Raw genomic sequence first — 20,079 nt, 5'->3', positions numbered from 1 at the left:
CATTTTTCCGTCCTGCCTTGTGAAGATTAAGTTAGTCATAGGTGACTCAGCCCTCTGCTTAGTCCTCAGTAAGGCATTCACCAAGTGGTAACTAGTAACAAAATTCTACTTCCATAGCCTTTCACACAAATGGGAAAATTCATAGTTGTGTTTCCCAAAGGAAGAGTTAACACATGATTGCGAATGTAAAGGGGCGTCCAGGGCACACACGTTTGGATTGCCCTTAGGTACAGTTAGTTGTATAGTCACATAGTGCTGGTTACTTTCAAAATCATGCAAATAAGGTGATCTGGTTCAGGTGAAATTTGGCCTGGATAATCTAAAACCCAGGGATGCTTCTCTGTATTTGGAAATAGGATGATCACTTATGCAAACGACAGGAAAAAGTCACTTTTGCATTTTGCATCATCAAGTGCTGTCCAGCCGCTCCGAAGGAAGGGAGAGAAAATCATGTGCTGCTTTTAATTTTAACTGAGCAAACTAGGAGGACATGTGTAGTATTATCGAATGACCTTTCTATTTTTTTTCACACTTTCAAAAGGATGGTGACAGTCTTAACTGTGGACGTTCTCGTTATCCGCTGGCCCACATACAATTCACGCACAGCCAGACAGTCCCTTCTAGACTTCAAGTTGCTTTCCTTTCCTATGGAGATCACACCCCCTCCTTTCCAGGGCCTGCACGGCCTTTCCCCCTCCCCCCACCCTTCCTTGACCTCCCACGAAGCTTTTGCTATACCCCAGCCCACTTCTGGGCTGCCCTGCTCTTTCCTGAATCTACCGTGTTGTATTATAATTATCTACGCGCATCAGTCACCCTTGCAAGACTCAGTTCTTTCATGAGCAGGCGTTTTCTCGGTCATTTTTGTGTCTGCAGGGTTTAAAGGCGGGCCAGCTTACGCAAGATGCTTAGAAATGTTTTGCCGAATGAACGAATGCTTGTTCTCTACATGTTTCTTAAATGTATTCTCCTAAGTGAATGGTAACTCTATTTGGGTAGGAAACTGTACTATATTTTTGGTACCACAAACAGTGTTTATCTTCAGATAACTCTGTAGGCTTGCTGTTAATATCAGTTATCCTGGAAACACTTTCTAGGGTCAGTTCAGCCGGTTTTAAGTCGTCGTTACTGTTTTATCCCCACATGTACTATTAAAATATTTGTGAAGTGATCACCAAGATTTTTATTGACTTGTGTTCTTATGCAAATGATCTGTATTCAGTTAATTGTGGGCGGTCACAAACCTAAAATGTGTGTAAGCAGTTCAGTTGAATAGACCTGTGGTATACTGGGCTTTTTTGTTTTTCTTCCCTTCAGCTGTTATTTACTAGATACCTTGAAGTTAATTTCAGAGCTTATTCCAGGATAGAGAGTGGGAATTATACCGGAATTCACATTCCTTATTAGCTCCCTGCTTAAACTAACTTAAAAAGGACTAGTTCTGGGACTAGAGCTCCCTTGACGAAATTATTGGAATATGAAATTTGAATTTAAGACTTTCTTGGAGACGTGAATGCATTTTGCTTGCCGGTATTTAATTTTTTTTTTTCTTTCTTCTTAGTTTTAATTTTGATTGCTGTTACTACTGATATCTGAGCCAAAGTGGTGATGCTACCTGAGGGACATTTCTGCAACCCATAAGTCAACAGTTACACGGTAAGACTGTGTGCCTTTTACCCTTAAAGCCATTTAATTTCTATAACATTATAGTTTAGAATTTGAAATGGAGTAGGATAAAATATGTTAGTGTTTCAAAATATTAAAATATCAATATATTTTAATATATAAATATTAACAGCAGATAATATTTTAGAGCTTTTGGTCCTAATCAACAGTGAGAGGTTGAAAGAGAAAAACTATAATTTGATATATTCATTTCCTATTAATTTTTACGTGAACAAGTATGGATATGCAGTTTTTGACTCATTAAACTGGGGTTTCATTCCCCCCCTATATATCTTGCCCATTTACTTTCTGTTTCCTGAGGTTTAACCAGTTCATTATTTTTTGGATCTTGTTAATAACGAGTGGGTATGAGAAGCCAAGATGATAAAACTTAAACCTCCTCAGGTGTTACTGTAACTCACTCTGAAGTGAAGTGGTGATTCCAACAGTGGCTCAAATGAGGTTTTGAATTATTTACGGGTTTAAATGACCTGTATTTCCCTATCTTTGAGGAATGCCTCAAGAGTAATGAGGATGGTGTACTAGGAAGGCAGGTCCTGCTCGGAACCTCACTTTCCTTCTGTACAAAATTCTGCCGTCTGTCTTGCCTGCTTTACAGAGTGAAAAAAATCACTTGATGTTTGGGGAATTGTCCTTTTTTGCATTAAGGGTAGAGGGAGAATAACAAGTCTTGGTTCTGAGTTGGTATTGAGAGAGAACGTACTACTCTTGATATCTGTGTGTGGGGCACGCCAGAAGCCTTGACCTCTAGTCCTGCCTCACCTTGACCTTGGCCATAGCACTCCAGTAACTTCCTATCAAAAAACTGATGTTGATTCCCATACTTTCATGTTACAGGTAATTTTCCAGGAGTATGTCTGAATTCTTTGACCACAGCAGAATTAAGCTAGAAATCAGTATCAGATGTTTGGGAAATCACCAGATATTTTGAAATTAAATATCACATTATAAAGATCCCACGGGTCAAAGGGGAAGTCACAAGGGAAATCAGAAAATATCTTGAATGAAAATGAAAATATAACATATCAAGATTTATGGGATGTGCCTAAAGCAGTACTTCAAAGGGAAATTTATAGTGTTAAAGGCTTATATTAGAAGACAGAAGTTTTGAAACAATAATGTGAACTTTTACTTTATCAGCTCAGTGCTTTATATCCACCTAGAGGGTGGGATAGGGAGGGTTAGAGGGAGACGCAAGAGGGAGGAGATATGGGGATGTATGTATATGTATAACTGATTCACCTTGTTATACAGCAGAAACTAACACACCATTGTAAAGCAATTATACTCCAATAAAGATGTTAAAAAAAAGAAAATAAATTAGAAGGCAGGGAACTATATTCAATATTCTGTAATAAACCATAATGGAAAAGAATATGAAAAAGAATATATATATTTATAACTGAATCACTTTGCTGTACAGCAGAAATTAACACAACAGTGTAAATCAACTATACTTCAAAAAAATAAATTAAAAAAAAAAAAGAAACTAGAAGGCAAGGAGCAAATTAAACCCAGAACAAGCAGAGGAAGAAAATAATAAAGATAAGGGCAGAAAACAATGAAATAAAAAACAGGAAAAAAAAATAGGAGAAAAATCAGTGAAACCAAAAGCTGTTTCTTTGATGAGATCGATAAAAGTGACAAACCTGTAGTCGTAGCGATCAGGAAAAAGAGAAGAGAGACCATCAATCTAGATCCTACAGATATTAATAGGAAGATAAGGAAATATTATGAGCCACTTAATACATACGATAACTTAGATAAATGGACAAATTCCATCAAAGATACAACCTACCAAACCTCACTCAAGAAGAAATGGATAGGGACTTCCCTGGCGGTCCAGTGGTTAAGAACTTTGCCTTCCAATGTAGGGGGTGCGGGTTTGATCCTGGTTGGAGAGCTAAGATCCCATGTGCCTCACAAGCCAAAAGGCCAAGACATAAAACAGAAGCAATATTGTAACAAATCCAATGAAGACTTTAAAAATGGTCCGCATCAAAAAATCTTAAAAAAAAAAAAAAAAGAAATGGGTAACTTGTATAGCTCTTTATTAAAGAAATTGAATTTGTAGTTAAAAATTGTCCCCAAAAGAAAGCTCTGAGCCCAGATGGTCTCATTGGTGAATTCTGCCAACCTATTAAGAAAGAAATAATACCAATTATATACAAACTCTTCAGGAAACAGAAGGAAAGGAACACTATTTTATGAGGTCAGTATTACTCTGATACAAAAAACGGATATTTCTCCACAAAATATTAACAAATTAAATACAGTTTATATAGAAAGGGTAATATATCATGCCAAAGGACCATTTATTCCAGAAATGCAGGAATAATTCACAATATCAACAAACTAAACAACAGAATTTTTAAAACCCCTATGATCAACTCAATAGATGTAGAAAAAGCATTTAACAATATTCATCATCCGGTCATGATTAAAAACTCAGAAAACTAGGAACAGAAGGAAACTCTCAAAAAAGTTGGAGTAGAAGGGAGCTTCCTGAACTTGATAAAAGCTGTCTATGAAGAACCTACAGCTGATATTACAATTACTGGTGAAAGACTGAATGCTTTTGCCTGACATTAGGAGCAAGGCTAGTCACTCAACGTTCTTATTCAGAATTGTCCTAGCCAGTGCAATAAAGCAGGAAAAAGAAATAAAAGGCATATGGTTAGGGAAAGAAGCAAAAGCAAATTTAGAACTCCCCTAGCAAGGAAGGGGCCTGAGAAATGTTGGTTTAGCCAGCCAGCCTCTGTGATATAGAAGGGAGAGCAGGAGTTGGGGAATAGCTGTTGAATGCCAGCACATAAAATCTACTACATTTTGGGTTCTGTGGTCATGATCTGAAAATCATAAAAGCAAGGCAACATTTATATCACTTGTGGGTTTAAATTACTGTTCTTTAAAGTTTTAAAAGTCAGCATAATCTATTGTGAGAGTCTTATTTCAGCATCTTCTTCTTTCCGTTGATATAACTGGAAAGCCACGTGTAGTATTTAAAAGTTACACATTGGTTTAAACTTCATTAAATAGCTTTTGTTTTTTAAGTTAAAGAAAAAGGCTATCTGAAACAATATAAAGATGTCCTCTAAAATTTTGTGAGGGCAAACAACGTTATTTGTTAAATCTGTTACAACCCTCACTTAACTTTGGAGGAGTTAACAGTTCTTAGACTATACAGACGTGTTTTGCGTAATAATATAAGACACATATTGTGCCTTTTAATGGCTGCTATGTAATTTCCAAGTACTTGCTCATTTTTGCGGTGGTTGGCAGTGTGGGACTGAGGGAATCTTGAGTCGTGGTCCCAGTTGTCTGGGAGAATTATGACAGGACAGCATCTCTGGGTGGTTTTACTGGAATCATTTCTAAGTCTCTTGCAATGAAATTGTGTTTCAGCCTAAGTAGAATACTTACAAATATTAAACAAATTTAATAATTGTGTGCATTTCGTTACATGTTACCGGCCCTGTCACTTGGTGCTCGGTACTTGGTATAGCACAGGGGAGGAGTGTAGATTTAGAAGTTATGGAAGATCTTGGGTCCAAATGCTAAAAACATAGAGGCTTAATTAAGCTTTGGAGCAAAATCCACGTAAATCCTTGATCCTCATTTCCCTTATCTGTAAAAGGAGGATAATAATCTTGATAAGCTGCTGAAAACATTGAAAATATTCCTCAGAGCATCTGAGAGACCGTGGATCCTCAGATGGTGATGCTGGTAGAGGGTCTTAGTTGCAGAAACATCATAAGACTTTGGCACCCACCAGAACTTTTTTTTTTTTTTTTTTTTTTTGCGTACGCAGGCCTCTCACTGTTGTGGCCTCTCCCGTTGCGGAGCACAAGCTCCGGACGTGCAGGCTCAGCGGCCACGGCTCACGGGCCCAGCCGCTCCACGGCATGTGGCAGAACTGGTTTTGAGTTTAAGTTCTTCTACTTATGAATCATGTCACTTTGGATAAGTTAATTTTTGAGCCCTGAGTTCTTTATCTGTTAAGCGAGGGCAGTGCCAACCCATAAGGTTGTAGTGGGGTGTAAATGACATAACGTATATAATAAAATGCTCAGGTATGTAAAATGTTCCCATTTATCACCTGTAACGGGGTTACCATCGTTAGCTTTATGATTTTGTTTCTTTGGTTGATTTTCTATAAGGTGAACTAGAAACCCCGAATGGTCACGGTTCACCTGTCGGACTGTGTTGAGAAGAATGAAGCCGATAGATGCCAGGCTTGATGTTTGAGACCAAGTGTTGCAAACGTTAGATATTTTACTAGTATTTCTCTGGTACTTGCATAGTGCCAACAGTTGGGAGTGGTTAACTAAAATAACCATTCAGTTTATCTTAACTATCTTTCATGAACACAGCTTCTAGTTGCCAAAAATATTGCCACCAGGATGCTTTTGGTTTCTAAAAATACAGACTCAAGATCTGTAGCGTGTCTGCTGGGGACAGTTGGTAGGTTCTACAGCTTTTCTGCTATTTTGACCTTATTTCAGGATGTCGTTCGTATGAGTTGCCAACGTTTGGCTATTTTTGACCAACAAAAGTGGAAGCTCCATATGGTCCAAGTGGGTATTTCAGGCTCTGCTGTTAGTGTTTTCTTTACACACTTGGTAAATGATCTAATTTTGTATCTTATAATTTGTTGTTTCCTCTAGGAGCTTACATTTATTTTTAACGCATTTTGGATTTGCTTCATTAATTTGTTTGGTGAACGTTGTTCTCAAGTAATTGGTGCAAAAGAGTAGGACAGAGAAAAATAAGTGCTGCATCTTCCGTAACAAAAAGAGGAGATGCTGCCTAATCTTCGAGAAGACTTTCAATTTATGGTCAAGTAAATAGAAACAAAAACTAGAGGCTTTTGAGAATTAAACCTTGAGGTCATAGGTCGTACAGGTAGCGTCTGAGTCCCTGAAGATTCTCTGGGATCCGTTCACCCTCGCAAGTGCTAAAGCCACCCTGGATGGTTATGGCTCCTGAGGGTTTATTCATGTGTTTCATGTTATGAAAATAGCGCAGTGTTCACTCAGCTTAATGTTGTGTTTATAAAGTGTCCATGGGTCATATGTTTATTGTACTTTGAACAAGAAGCTGACAATTTTAGTTTTATTTAAAAGGGCATTCATGTAACAGATACTTAGTGTGGGTCATAAATAGTGACAATAACATCGCGTTGAGCAGCTTGTGAGCCTTTCCTACACATCACAGTGTGATCGCAGCCTGATTGTGGTGCTGCTAAACCATTCTTCCCCTTCTTGTCCAGCTAACGGGAAAAGGGAGGCAGAGTTCGTTTTCTAATGTGTCAGGTAAGCACTGATTCCTTCACAGGGGTAGCATCTGCGGTTTGGGATCCGCTTTACGCTGTTTGTGGCCTTGGTGTACCATGTCGTCGGAGGTCTCATCGGAGCCCTCGGAGGGAAGCAGGCAGGCGTTGCTTCCGTCTTGGAGGTGAGGACTGGGGTGTAGTGGGCTTGAGCTCCTGAAGAACTTGGGTTCTGCTCGCTGGTCTGGCTTGCTCGGCTGCTGTGCCAGGCCCAGGCCCCTTTCAGGACGGCTGTCTGTGCTCACTGTTTGCACTGACCGTCCCTGATGGTAGAGCGGGGACACATCCACTTTGGAGGATGGAACTCTGTAGGAGGAAAACTTTTCCTAGGAAGTGAGTTAGCATTTCTGTTTGCTGTATTCATCGAGCCATTAACTGTGGCGCCTGACGAGTTGCTAAATTTATCTTCTTCTGTTTTTTTCTGTCGTGGTCTTTCGTCCCGTGTCTGTGGCTCACAGTAATTCTTTCTCCCTGACCATCGTGTCAAAATCTAAATATGAAATAATTTTCCAGGCATCTCCCAATTTGTATTCTGCTCTTATCTCTTATCCAACCCCACGGATCCAGTTTTTGAACTAATTGGATAGTTTTATTATTGAGTTTTGAGAGTTCTTTGTATGTTTTGCATATAAGACCTTCGTTCAATAAGGCGTAACTGGCCAACAGTAAATGATGCATGTTTGAAAGGTGCAGTCTGGTGAGTTCTGACCTGTGCACGCAGCCGTGAGCGCGCACGCTGTCGCCCATGGAAGGTTCCTCCGGCCTTTGTCACCCTCCCCCCCCCCACCGTCGCTCCCGCACCTCCAGGCAAGCACGGATCTGCTCTCTGTCGTGAGATTGGTGTGCGTTTCCAGAATGTTACTGTAAAGGAAAAGCAGTCCTCTGTGTGTCTCCTGCTTCTTCACTCTGACACCAGGCGTGTAGCGTCCCCACGGCAAGCAGTTTGGTGACACCGGCCAGGTGGCTTGCAGTTCAACTCGGTTCTGACGTTTATCTGGTGGAGAGAGCACCCATCCCACAGGTGAAGGGCCTGTCCCACAAGATCCCCCCAGCCAAGCCCCCCAGCTTCCTTTGTTACCTGCACTCCTGGCCGAGTGGCTGTAAATCCAAGGTTCCCGTGACCCCGTCTGAGCCTGATGGTGCAGAGAACTCAGGAAACCAGTTTACCCACTGGATGGGTGCCCAGGCTGTTGGGAAGGACCTCCAGGGATATGAGTGAGCGGCTCGATGATGAGACACAGAACCCCGTGAGTTTGGGGTGCACCACCCTTCTGGCATGTGGATGCCTCCGGTTCACCAGCCTAGAAGCTCTTGAACCCCATCCTTTTGGGGGGTTTCTGGGGGCTTCGTGACAGGCACGATTCGTTAGATCATTGGCGGTGGGTGACTGAACATGGTTTCCAGCCCCTCTCCTTTCCCCAGAGGTCTGGGGGTGGGACTGAAAATTCCAACCTTCTAATCACTGGGTTGGTTCCCCTGGCAACCAGCCCCCATCCTTAGGGAAGGTCCGGAAGTCACTTCATTCACATACGCAAGTGTGGTTCAAAGGGGTTGGTTTGTGTCAAAAGACCCCTTTATAGCTCTTATCACTTAGGAAATTCTAAGAGTTTTAGGAGCTCTGTGCCATTAGTGGTGATGAAGACAAAATACGTATTTGTTATTATAAATCACAGTATCATAGTTACATAGGAGGAACCCTACAGTGTGTACTCTTTTTTTGTCTGGCCTTTGTTCAGCATAACCATCCGAGATTCATCCTTGTTGTTTCCCGTATCAGTAATTCGTTCCACGTTGTTGCTAAGAAGTGCAGTTTGTTGGGCTTCCCTGGTGGCGCAGTGGTTGAGATTCCGCCTGCCGATGCAGGGGACGCGAGTTCGTGCCCCGGTCCGGGAAGATCCCACGTGCCGCGGAGCGGCTGGGCCCATGAGCCATGGCCGCTGAGCCTGCGCGTCCGGAGCCTGTGCTCCGTAACTGGAGAGGCCATGGCAGTGAGAGACCCGCGTACCGCAAAAAAAAAAAAAAAAAAAAAAAATGCAGTTTGTTTATCCACTCACCCGTTGATGGGTTTTGGGGTCGTTTCTCTTTTGGATTGTTTTTGGCTTTTGCAAATCAAGCTGTATGAACATTCATGTACGGGTCTTTGTGTGGGCATGTGCTTTTTTTTCTTTTTTAATTAATTAATTAATTTGGTTGTGCTGGGTCTTAGTGGCGGCAGGCGGGCTCCTTAGTTGCGGCATGCCTGTGGGATCTAGTTCCCTGACCAGGGATCAAACCCAGGCTCCCTGCATTGGGAGCTGGGAGTCTTAACCACTGTACCACCAGGGAAGTCCCTGGGCATATGCTTTTATTTCTTCTGCATAAATTCCCAGGAGTGGAATGGTTCCTAGGGTCATTCTGATAAGTGTGCGTTTAACTTTTTAAGAAACTGCCAGACTGTTTTCCAAAGTGATTGGGTTGTTTTACATCCCCTTCAGCAGAGAGTTCCGGTTTCTCTACATTCTTACCGATGTTTGGTGTGGTCAGTGGTTTTGCCTTCAGCCATTCTAATAGGTGTGCAGTGCTATCTCCTTGTGGTTTTAATCTGCATCTCCTTCATGGTTAATGACTGATGGTGTGAAATGTCCTTGAGGTGCTTATTTGCCATCTGTCTGTCTTCTGTGAAGTGTCTGTTCATATATTTTGCTCATGTTTTTAATTGGATAGTTTTATTATTGAGTTTTGAGAGTTCTTTGTATGTTTTGCCTATAAGACCTTCATTCAATAAGTGATTTGTACTTTCATCCATTTTACTAGCGATTTTCCCCCCTTTACTCTAGAATGAAGCTTTTGGGAGTGACTGGGATTATTTTACAGTCTAGATCTCCCAGGTTCCATTTATCTTAAAAAAAATTTATTTCAGTAGCTGGTTTTGTCTGGCTGGTCAAAAACAGTTCCCGGTAAAAGCGTCTGTGAGGTTCCTGGATTAGTAACGTGAATCAGAATAAACTTTCATGTGCAACAGAGAAATAGAAAACAGGTGTAGGCTCAAATATAAAGTATATCCTACAGTCCTAAATGTACTGAGTGATTATATGGATACCAAGACACTATAAAATGACTTAGAAATAAAATACGAATATATTTTTAAAGCGGTTTACATCTAAAAGGAATTTAGTAATTTGTTGATGAAAAATTAATCAATAGGCAATCTAAGAAAGAAAGAGAAAATTTTATTCAGGCTATCCTGAAGATTATAACCCAGGAGGCAGTCTTTTAGAAATCTCTGAAGACTCTGCTCATCGGAGGTCAAAGCACACGTTATATAAGTTTTTGAGACAAAGAGTCGTACATCACAGGAACATATTGACAGTTTGTGAGCCCAACAAGGCGAGTAGTGGGTCACGGTGACCTCTTGCAGGATTGAGAAAGGAGTGTTACTCCTAAGTCATTGTGTCACTGGCACCAGTAGGAAGTTGCTTTTTTTGGGTGAGCAGGCATTCCTGTGTCTTTAAGGGGATCCAGTTAATATAATGTGTGATACAGATGCAAAGTGCACACTAAAGAGGGGGTAAGGTAGTGGCTCAAATGGCAGAGAAAATTTTATGTTTAAACATTTTCTTGTTCTGCCTTAAAAATAATTTTATTTCATCACTTTAAATTGAAAAAAAAAACCAGTCCAAACTAAAGAAGGACATAACACAGCTTAAAAGTCAATTTCAATATAGATACGCAGATAACTGGTGGAAGGTTCTAGAAGAGAAGCTTTCTTGAGCCCCATGGCCACCCCCGCGATGCCCAGGAGAGGAGGGCAGGGCAGAGACCACGGATTGTTCTTCACTTACTGGATGCTCTTCACCACTTGCTTCTCCATATCCCACTCGTGGTAGGTTATTTTCTCCACTTTTTCTGGCCTTGAGGTTTCTTTCTACAGCAGACAAAAACAAGACAGGAGCCAGTGGTGAACACGCTGGTGCAGAGGAATCTCAGCCTCGACCTCTACTCTCTGCCTTTTCAGTTAGAACCAGATGTTAGCGTCCACCTGAAAAAATGTCCAGGTGATGTTTTGTAGCCCATAAAAGACAAGCGACCGTTTCTTATCTCTGAGCGTCCTCCAAAAATAAGCACTTGACAGGGGTTTCATATCACTATGTTATTCCATAAACATACATCTGCTTTTTTCCCCTGGGGTACTTATTATTTACTTGTTGAGGCTGTTGAGCAAAAACGAGATGATACTTTTCAACCCTTGGAAACGAACTGCATTCCTCCACCACCTGACGTTTCCTGAGTAGCCTCCGTGTGCCGAGCGTGCGCTGCAGGGTCGGTGAAGCGGTGTGACTTCCCCATCCCCCAGTGAAGTCTTTCCAGTTGTGTGTGTTTTTTTTTTTTTTTGCGGTACGCGGGCCTCTCACTGTTGTGGCCTCTCCCGTTGCGGAGCACAGGCTCCGGACGCGCAGGCTCAGCGGCCATGGCTCACGGGCCCAGCCGCTCCGCGGCATGTGGGATCTTCCCGGACCGGGGCACGAACCCGTGTCCCCTGCATCGGCAGGCGGACTGTCAACCACTGCGCCACCAGGGAAGCCCTCCAGTTGTGTTTTAATTTCCCAGGTATGAGAAATACCTTAAACTAGTGCTTGTCACCCTGGATTGTAACTTTATTGATATGCCTGCCTCTCTCACTGAACCATTACTTCCTCCAGGAAAGGGATTTTGTCTTATTTTTGATGTTTATTCTTTGTATTTCCATTGGCTAAAGTATAATAAAAATGCACAAGGTGTTTGGAGCACAGTTTGAATCCAGTATGGCTATTTCTGGAAGCCAGCTGTATATCTAACTGGAAGGAAAGAAAGCGCGCCAGAGCTCGGGGGCCCTGTGAGAGCAAATCTGTTTCTTCGGAGGAGGAAACCGAGGCCCACCTTGGTTAAGAAACCTGCACAGGGTCACGCAGTGCTGGTGGCAGAACTGGGCCTGGAACCCAGGGCCTCCGGTTCCTCTGCGCCTTTCTGTCCCTCATCATGCAGGAGCCTACAGACCATGTTCTAGTAACAAAGCCTAGACATTTATCCCAGTGAAACACAACTGTTACACTTACGCAGTCTTTCCCCCACTTCGCCCCCCGACTTCATCACGACTTGCCTCTGAAGCTTACGTAAAAGAGGTGAGGCAGTGTCGCTCTAGAAGACCACAGAACAGGGTGGGCGCTGAGGAGGCCCAGGCTCTTCCTCTGGCTGCGGGAATGTGACGGCGTTGGGGGTACCTTCCGGGGAATGTCAGCAGGCAGGCGGGGTCCCGTAAAGCCAGGGAGGAGCGGACACGGTCCTTGCCCCTCACAGTAAAAGGGGCACAGCGGGAAATATGGTGGGAATCAGAGGACCGGCTCTGTGTGGGTGCAGGGATGGGGCCACATGTGCTGGGATCACGTTTTTTCTGAGGACACAACTCCTACATACAAGTCAATGTGGTTAAAAATCCAGACATGTGCAGTAGGCACACGTGTAGTCTGCTGGGTGCAGGAGAGTCTGGGCGTGTGATTTCCTCTGCTACGTGCTGCGCTGTAACTGCCAGGCGTGTGGCAGTCGGAGCAGAGGTTACCAGCACGTCGGGCAGAAAAGACAGCATCATTAGCACCGTCAGGTTCTCTGAGCTGTGCGTGTTCTCCAGCCTCAGGAAGTCTTTATGGCTGCAGGGTGGAGACAGAAATCCATCACAGTTTTGTCAGTTTTAGACACTCAAACAGGGCCATCAGTAACATAGTTTTAAATATGTAATAAGGACTTAGTGCACTTTCTTTAAGTTACACTCTGCATCCAATCAACCCTTTCTACAATCGTAATATAAACTGGGGAATGATCACAATCGTGGGTTTCTGGGCCATAAAACAAATCTCAGCAAATTTAAGGGAGTTAAAGTCAGACAAAGCATGTCCTCTGAACACAATGAAATTCAACTGAAAACCACCAGCAGTAGGATATCTGGAAAAACCCACTCATTGTGTTTGTATTACTAAGTCGACTGCTCGCCCAAAAGAGATCTTCCAGATGGTTCACATGGACAGGAATGGCTGTGGAAAGGGACATTCTGAGAACTTCTTACTATTTTAAACATCTGTGGAATTGCTTCTATAATTTTTTTTAAGAAAAACAAGCATTCCAATTAATGATGCTGTAGGAAAACTGAAGAGTTTCAGTATATGGAATTCTAAAAAGAGGTTAAATAAGTTACTGGAAGATAGGAAAGTTTGAGTGAAAGTAGAAAACACATTGATATGGTTCTGAAATTCTTTAATCCTTTGACTTTAATCACAAGAGTACTACTTGGAGAAGTTAAATGCCAGTTTGCAGACATTTCGTTGCATAATGAGTAAAATTACAGGAAAAATTCAGGTTTAGGTTAATTGTACAATAAGCAAAATTAGATGGGAAATATTAAGTATCTTATTTCAGTAATGAACGTGATATTAATATTAAAGTAATAAGATCTTACATGTTGTTGCCCAGCACACGTTTTCACGCGAGCCTCCACACGGCCTGTAAGGAAGCCGCGGAAGGTATAATTAGTACACACTGACTCGGGGTTATTTTGAAAAGGTGACACAAAAATCAAAGTCTAATGTCCGCGTTTATTATTCTGTGTCCTTATGGGATCCCACCTGCAAAAGTTTGACGGGGGATGTGCCTGTGTGAAAAGAGGAGAGGAGGCTGGAAGAGGCATCCTGCGTGATGCACGTCCGACCCCGAGGTGGGGGTGTAGGAGAAGGTTCCGTCCTGGTTGGCTGAGGTCTGCAGGAGCCTGGGCAGAGCCACTGGGAGCCCCGTCGCTGTCTGGTCTTTGCTGGTTCCCCTCAGCTGTCCCGTTCTCATTTCTTGCTGCAGACTGACCGTCAGCCTCCCACTCAAGTGGTGAAGAGTTCTCCATCTCTGCTGCTCCAAAGAGCAGCAACTAATCTGGACATCGTGGTCCCACTTCCAGGTTCCTGGGGAGGGACCCTGGCCTGGTTTCGGTCGTGCCTTGGAATCTAGTTCACAGTTGCGTGAACCAGGTTGTGTCTGTAAACTGAGACATTTCCCAGAAAAGTTGGACAAACTGCAGGCTTAGCAGTAAACCTCATGCTACCTCGGATAGTCCTTGAGCATTTGATTAGCAGTGTTAGATTTTTTTCTTAGCACGCAGGGTGGCTTTGAAGAATGGTTGGGACGTTCCAGGGATGGGCTGGTGAAGCACATGGAAGTTGTTTGCTGCTGACTGGTTGGATTCGCTCATTCCATGTCTGTTTCTGTAACTGCAGAGCGTTTTCAAGAGAATCGATTGACTCAACATTTTCTCCTTTACCTCTTCCTTGCGCTTCCATTTATTCAAAACTGGATTCGTGTCAGATAAAGGCTGTCTGGGAAAAAATACATCTGTTAGAGTACTTCACACTGACAGGAAAGCCATAAAAGTCATTGCTGGGTGATTAGAACTTTCAAAAGGATCTGTGAAATGCAACCCTTCTTCTAAAATTATACAGACGGCAGCATGTCCTCTCTCTCTGTTGTCTTGTGTATTTAGACAGGTGCGGGAACCCCACATCTAGGTATAATGACAGTGAGAAGTGAAGGCTGGGATTAATTAGAGCTGAAATACTGAACAACAATAGGCCAGGTGCCCAGGGAGGGGCAGATAGACATATGTGTGTGTATGTATATGGGCACGAGGTCAGCAGGCATCATTGGGGTGCTCGAGCCATGGTGTGGGCTGTGAAGGGCTTTGTGGGGAACAGAGTCGATAGACTCAGCCCCAAAATCTGGGCAGTTTACGGTCTGCCCTGCGGGGAGAGACGCCGTCTGTGCTGGCCCAGTGCAGGCACACCGGCTCTGCGGGCTGCTTGGGATAGTAAGCGGGGAGCTGTGTGAGCGTCTGACAACGCAACCTCTTCTGAATCCTTCTCAGACCTCTCACTGTTTAGAATATGGTGTATTAATAGGAAACGCGAGGTGTAGTGAAGCCAGTGGATCCAGAGACAACTGCCACTGACAAGAGAGTGAGTCGCTCCCAGCTCCCAGGGGCGGGGGCCCCACGGGGAAGCACCAGGGCCGTCGGAGGCAGAGGGAGTGGGGGGGGGATCAGGGAAAGGAGCCTGTACTGTGGATTTTCTCGGAGGCACGGGTGAGGCAGGGTGAGCGGGTTTAGGAGCAGCTCATTTGAATAATCTCAGGGGCTCTGGGGTGTGAGGTCACCCCTGGTGTCTGGCGCGCGGGTGATTAGGGCAGGCAGAAGGTGGCCTGCTGGGAGCAGTGGAGGTGGTGGCGAGGGCCCTGCGCTGGTGGGTTGGATGGGCAAGGCGAGTTCAGGATTTGGCCGGTCCCGGGAGGGGCAGCCCCTGCAGGCTGAGCCTGGGCTCAGGTGTCGAAGCATGAGAATCCAGAAGAGACAAGATGTGGTTAATGCCCCTGCAGAGACTTAAGCTCTTCTCCTTTGTGCCCTGATAGCATCACAGGCGAGTGTTCGCGTGGGCGCCTTCAGCACGTCTGTCAGGGACACACGGAGGCTCCAGGCAGCTCACCGATGCCGGAGGGGGTGTCTCAGGTGTAAACGTGAAGGACTTCAGCGGGGGCGGGGCAGGGCGGCAGGGCAGGGGAGGCTCCGAAAAGGCTGGTGTGGTTTTCAGGACGGCTTGTGGGAGACGGCGGGGTTAGCTCCAGATACGCCAGGACGACGACGTGACGGCACATCTGACGTCGGAGAGCCACCCAGTCAGGGAAGGAGGGGGAGGTGATGACCGCTTGGCCTGCTTTGCACGTGCAGGTGGGACGTCTGCGGGGTGCGTGTGTAGTTAGGATTTTGTGTATCTGAACGACGGCGGATCCAAAGAAATATGGGTGGTGGGCCGGGGGGTGTCAGACTGGCAAGTTTTGGGGCTGTCAGAGGTCGAAAAATATGGGGAAGGAGGGACATTCCATCTTGAATAAATACAAATGCACGTGGAAGAGAATGTTATATACACAGTCGGCGCTCAGCTCCGAGCTCATGTCTACCCCAAACCCTTGTACAACCCTCTTGTGAGAACTTACTCGAGAGCTAGTTCACGTGTGGGCCGTTCTCACTGAGCAGCATCCTGAGCAGGTGGGTTCAGAGCCTTGCGGTCCCGTCCGCATCCCTTGCTCACCTGCGTCTGTGGAAGCTGCGCCCCCCGCCCCGCCCCCGCAGTGCTCGCCGCCTCTTTATGTACGTGGTAGTTGCTGTTGCCTAATTTCCTTCTAGTTCTCCAGTCTCTGCTGATTGGTTCTCAATATTTTTCTTTCCTATACTTTATGCTTTTATTACGTTTGTTAATGATTTTTCTTTTTTTCCTTATGTGATTTTCTAGTTTATTATGACTCGTTACCAGCCTCTTGCTCTAATTGATTCTCCCAGGAAGAAATGGCATATATCATAGTTACACGTCTGACTAGAGACTAGTGTATCTAGAATTTTCCTAGTTTAACATGCTTTCCTTGGATGTGGACCTCTTCTTTGACATCATTTCTTTTTTCTGGCACTCTGGGAGATTTTTAGTTTATTTTTATGCATATAAAGGTTCTCTCGTCACCACCTGGTCCCTTTCTTATTCTTAATAATCACGAGATGTTTCAGGACGGGGTGGGAGACAGTGCCCATGTCTTCCTAATGTCAGCATATGTGTACATTAAGAAAAACAATTTTAGGAACGGATGTAGAAGTATGGCTGACATCACTGAGATGAACCAGACTCTAACAGTTCCTTTGGGTGCCCGACTTCCCCAAACTAGTCCCCCAAATAGGACTCAGATATCCTCCCATCAGTGATGTGGCTTTGGGACATCCCAGTCTGATGCTCTGGATGGGAGAGGGGAATGGGATGGCCTTGGAAGGCCAGTGAGAGCATCATGAGGCCTGTTAAACCCACCCTGCCCAGTGGACACCGCAGTGTCTGCACGGAAGGAGGCCCACAGGCTTTCAGTTGAAAGGGTCGGGGGCTTCTCCACACTTCTTCCAGTTTCTAGATAATTCCAGGCCCTTCTCCTTTGGTACCTCTCAGTCTCCCACTTGACTTTATGAAGGTGTTAGACGTCAGCATCGGGCCGGTACACAGTCGGTGCTCAGTGTTTGATGGGTCCACGGCTGTTGAGATTACGTGCAGTTCTGCCTTCCTTTTTTTTAAGTTGAGGCATAGTTGTTTTACAGTGTTGTGTGAGTTTCTTCTGGACAGCAAAGTGAAGTAGAGTTCCCTGTGCTATACAGCAGGTTCTTATTAGTTATCTGTTTTATACATAATAGTGTGTATATGTTCTTAGACATAATTTTAATGTAGATATTGTTATCCGTCTTCTGTGGTTCAGCCTCATTTTCAACCAGTGAACTGTTCCTTTTTTATTGTTATAATCAGAGTCAGAATTAACATCATAACAACATATGAGGTATAATAAAATTAGTATAATTAGTCACATTGTTTGAGTGTCCCTATATGCCAGGCCCTGTTCTAAGTGGTTTATTATGTAATAACGCATTAAGTCCTCACTCCGTGAGGTAGGTCCCGTTGTGATCCCCGTTTTGTGGGGAGGAAAGGAAGGCATGGAGGGGTGAAGTGATGTACCACAGGCTGTGCACCTAGGTTGGTGGATGAAGTAGTATTTGGGTTGGAAGATGTGGTCGGTGTGCTCAACCAGCCCCTTAATGGACAAGAGGCGGAAATAGTCGATAAAAACACTGGCCAGTTGAGCAGAACTTCTCCTCTACAGCTGCCCCCGCCTTTCGCCCTCTGCTAGAGCCCTGTGAGGTAGCCCCTGTCCACCCTTCTGATTTCAGCTCAGCAGTCAGGTCCACAGAGAGGCTGCCCAGGGTCCCCCAGGGGGTTTCATAACCTGAGTCCACTGACCTGGGCGGTTGGACCGATGTCTCACTTCCCGGGGGGGGCGGGGGGGGCCTTGTCTGTTTCACTCACCACGGGGTCCTCGTCACCTTGCACACTGCCCGGTGTCGGGTCAGTGCTCAGCAGGTGTTTATGGGATGCGTGAACAGAGGTAATGGAGAAGGGAGGAAGGAAAGAAAGATTTACCGTGTGCCTCGCTAGTTCCGGCTTCTTGAGGTGAGCCGTTGTACCAGTTGGGAATTTAATTCAGTAACAGAACACCCAGCAACAGTGACTTAAACAAGGTATTATTTGTCTCATGTAACGAGAATTGCTCAGACGCCACCAGGCTCCTTGGCTTTTCTGGTGCTGCTCCTGTGAATTGGGCCTTGTGGGCACCCTGTCAGGGTGACAGTGTGTCCCAGTCACTGAGTTTTCTCCTGCTGTAGGGGGCAGTAGATTTGCTGTATAGGTGGTAGGCTTGAAATTCTATATACCTCCTTAAACAAAACGTTGAGATGTCATTGGATGTATAACGTACTTTTTGAGGAGAGAAGTGGATTGAATTCCCAGGATAACGGGGAAGGCTTTCCTGAGTGTCTGGTGACCCTTCGCCCAGGTAGGTGGGCTCCGTCCTGCTCCCTCCTTGGCAGCCCAGGTTCGGCCTTTCCTGTGTCCTAGTCTGTAAGCGCTGCCTGTGGTTTTGGGCTGTTGTGTCCTTTCCTCTCTTAGTACGTGTGGGCTTGTGCCTTTCCTCTCTTGTCATTTTAGCGGAGTGGGGGAGGGTAAAAATGCACGTATTCAGTCGCTAATGCTTAACTGGAAATCTCGCGTACATCCCTTTTCTATAAAAGTGGGATTGTGCTGTCCATATATCTCTGAAGTCTATGGCATTCATGTAAGGAATTCAACATCTGTTGCATATTGAGCCGATTCTCTCACATAGAAATGATAGGATAATGCGGATTCCTGGAAAAGAGTCAGTTTTCCAGGGAGTTGAAATTCTAGGCTTGTTAAAACGTGAATATGAGCTTTTAAAACTGTCTTTTTAATTTTCAGATTGTGAGCCATGCCTTTAGTGAAGAGGAACATCGAACCCCGGCACTTGTGCCGGGGAGCCCTGCCCGAGGGCATCCCCAGTGAACTCGAGTGTGTGACCAACAGCACCCTGGCCGCCATCATACGTCAGCTGAGCAGTCTGAGTGAGTGTCTTGCCTTGGGACTCCTTTCTTCTGATTACCAGTGACATATTTCAACAAATTAGCAAATTGATTTCAATTCAGTAGTTATGTGATTGTCCAGAGAAGAGGCCTGCAGCTTTGAAGGAGAGAGCCTCCCTCCCTCCCACCCTCCCTCTTGAATTTCCCAGCGTGCAATCAGCTGTGGCCTCCTCCCTGGTCTGGTGATACCAGCTTCGTGTGACGAAGTTAGCATTGACAAGTTCACAAGTCACTAGGTACCACCAAACGTGTAGATTTAAAGTAGTGTTCATTTTTAAAAGCTTATTAAAAATGAGGATAAAATAATTGGCATTTTCAAAAATGTGAATTATGCATTAAACTTGGACAGGACTAATTATTTTTCAGTGTAACGAATTGAAAACTAGGTCACACCTGTGATATGCCCGGTGTTAGAATAGAGGCTCAATACATGTTTGTTGATTGAATAATATTCCAGATGAATCAAAGAATCAAGCCCCAAGCTAGTGAGACTTGCTGATTTTAACCTACTGAAGGTTAAAATGCAGGTATTGACTTCCAGATTGAGGTCAGCAGATGAGTTGATGGTTACACGTACGCAGTGCCATGTACACATTACATACACAGATTATAGAAATATAAGCAAACACAAGCGTAAGGAAGAGAGGACTTCCTGTTACTCTAATTTTGAACATGAATATGAAATACCTAAGAAATATTCCATTTCTTAAGACTCACATATGCATGAAAATGCTTTTCCTTCAGAGCTTTTTGAAGTTGCAGTCTTTCTCCCTAACTTTTACATTTACGTCGTGATCTTATTTTCTCACTTCGTCCCACTCCTTTTCAGTTTAGATGGTTCACACTGCATTTTGGATGACAGGTTTTCACAGTTAAATTTTCAGAACCTCTGTTAATAATGAGAAAATCCTCCATGAAATTTCACATCCTGGCCGCGTCAAGCCGGGGAGAGTGGTTTTAAAAACAACTCAAGTGCTTTTATTTGTTTTGGAGAAGAAACACTATGGATGAGTAT

The 20,079-nt window shown here is 44.3% G+C and overlaps 1 protein-coding gene across 4 annotated transcripts in view; it reads left to right on the top strand.

Moving 5' to 3' along the window:
- WASF3 (WASP family member 3) overlaps positions 1 to 20,079 on the top strand; it is a 90,545-nt gene that overhangs the window by 32,207 nt on the left and 38,259 nt on the right. For 3 of the 4 annotated variants that reach the window (XM_049701147.1, XM_004281777.3, XM_049701144.1), the window contains exons 2-3: positions 1,562 to 1,656; positions 18,904 to 19,046. In XM_049701147.1, coding sequence (XP_049557104.1) covers positions 18,914 to 19,046 — 133 coding nt within the window. In that variant the 5' untranslated portion in view covers positions 1,562 to 1,656; positions 18,904 to 18,913. Of the gene's footprint in view, positions 1 to 1,561; positions 1,657 to 10,740; positions 10,881 to 18,903; positions 19,047 to 20,079 lie in introns of those variants that run through there. The other variant, XM_049701145.1, reaches the window with a different exon arrangement.

Source organism: Orcinus orca, chromosome 18, assembly GCF_937001465.1.
Source record: "Orcinus orca chromosome 18, mOrcOrc1.1, whole genome shotgun sequence".
NCBI lineage: Eukaryota > Metazoa > Chordata > Mammalia > Artiodactyla > Delphinidae > Orcinus > Orcinus orca.
Note: the sequence above shows the minus strand (reverse complement) of the source record. Positions and strands in the feature narration are given on the sequence as shown.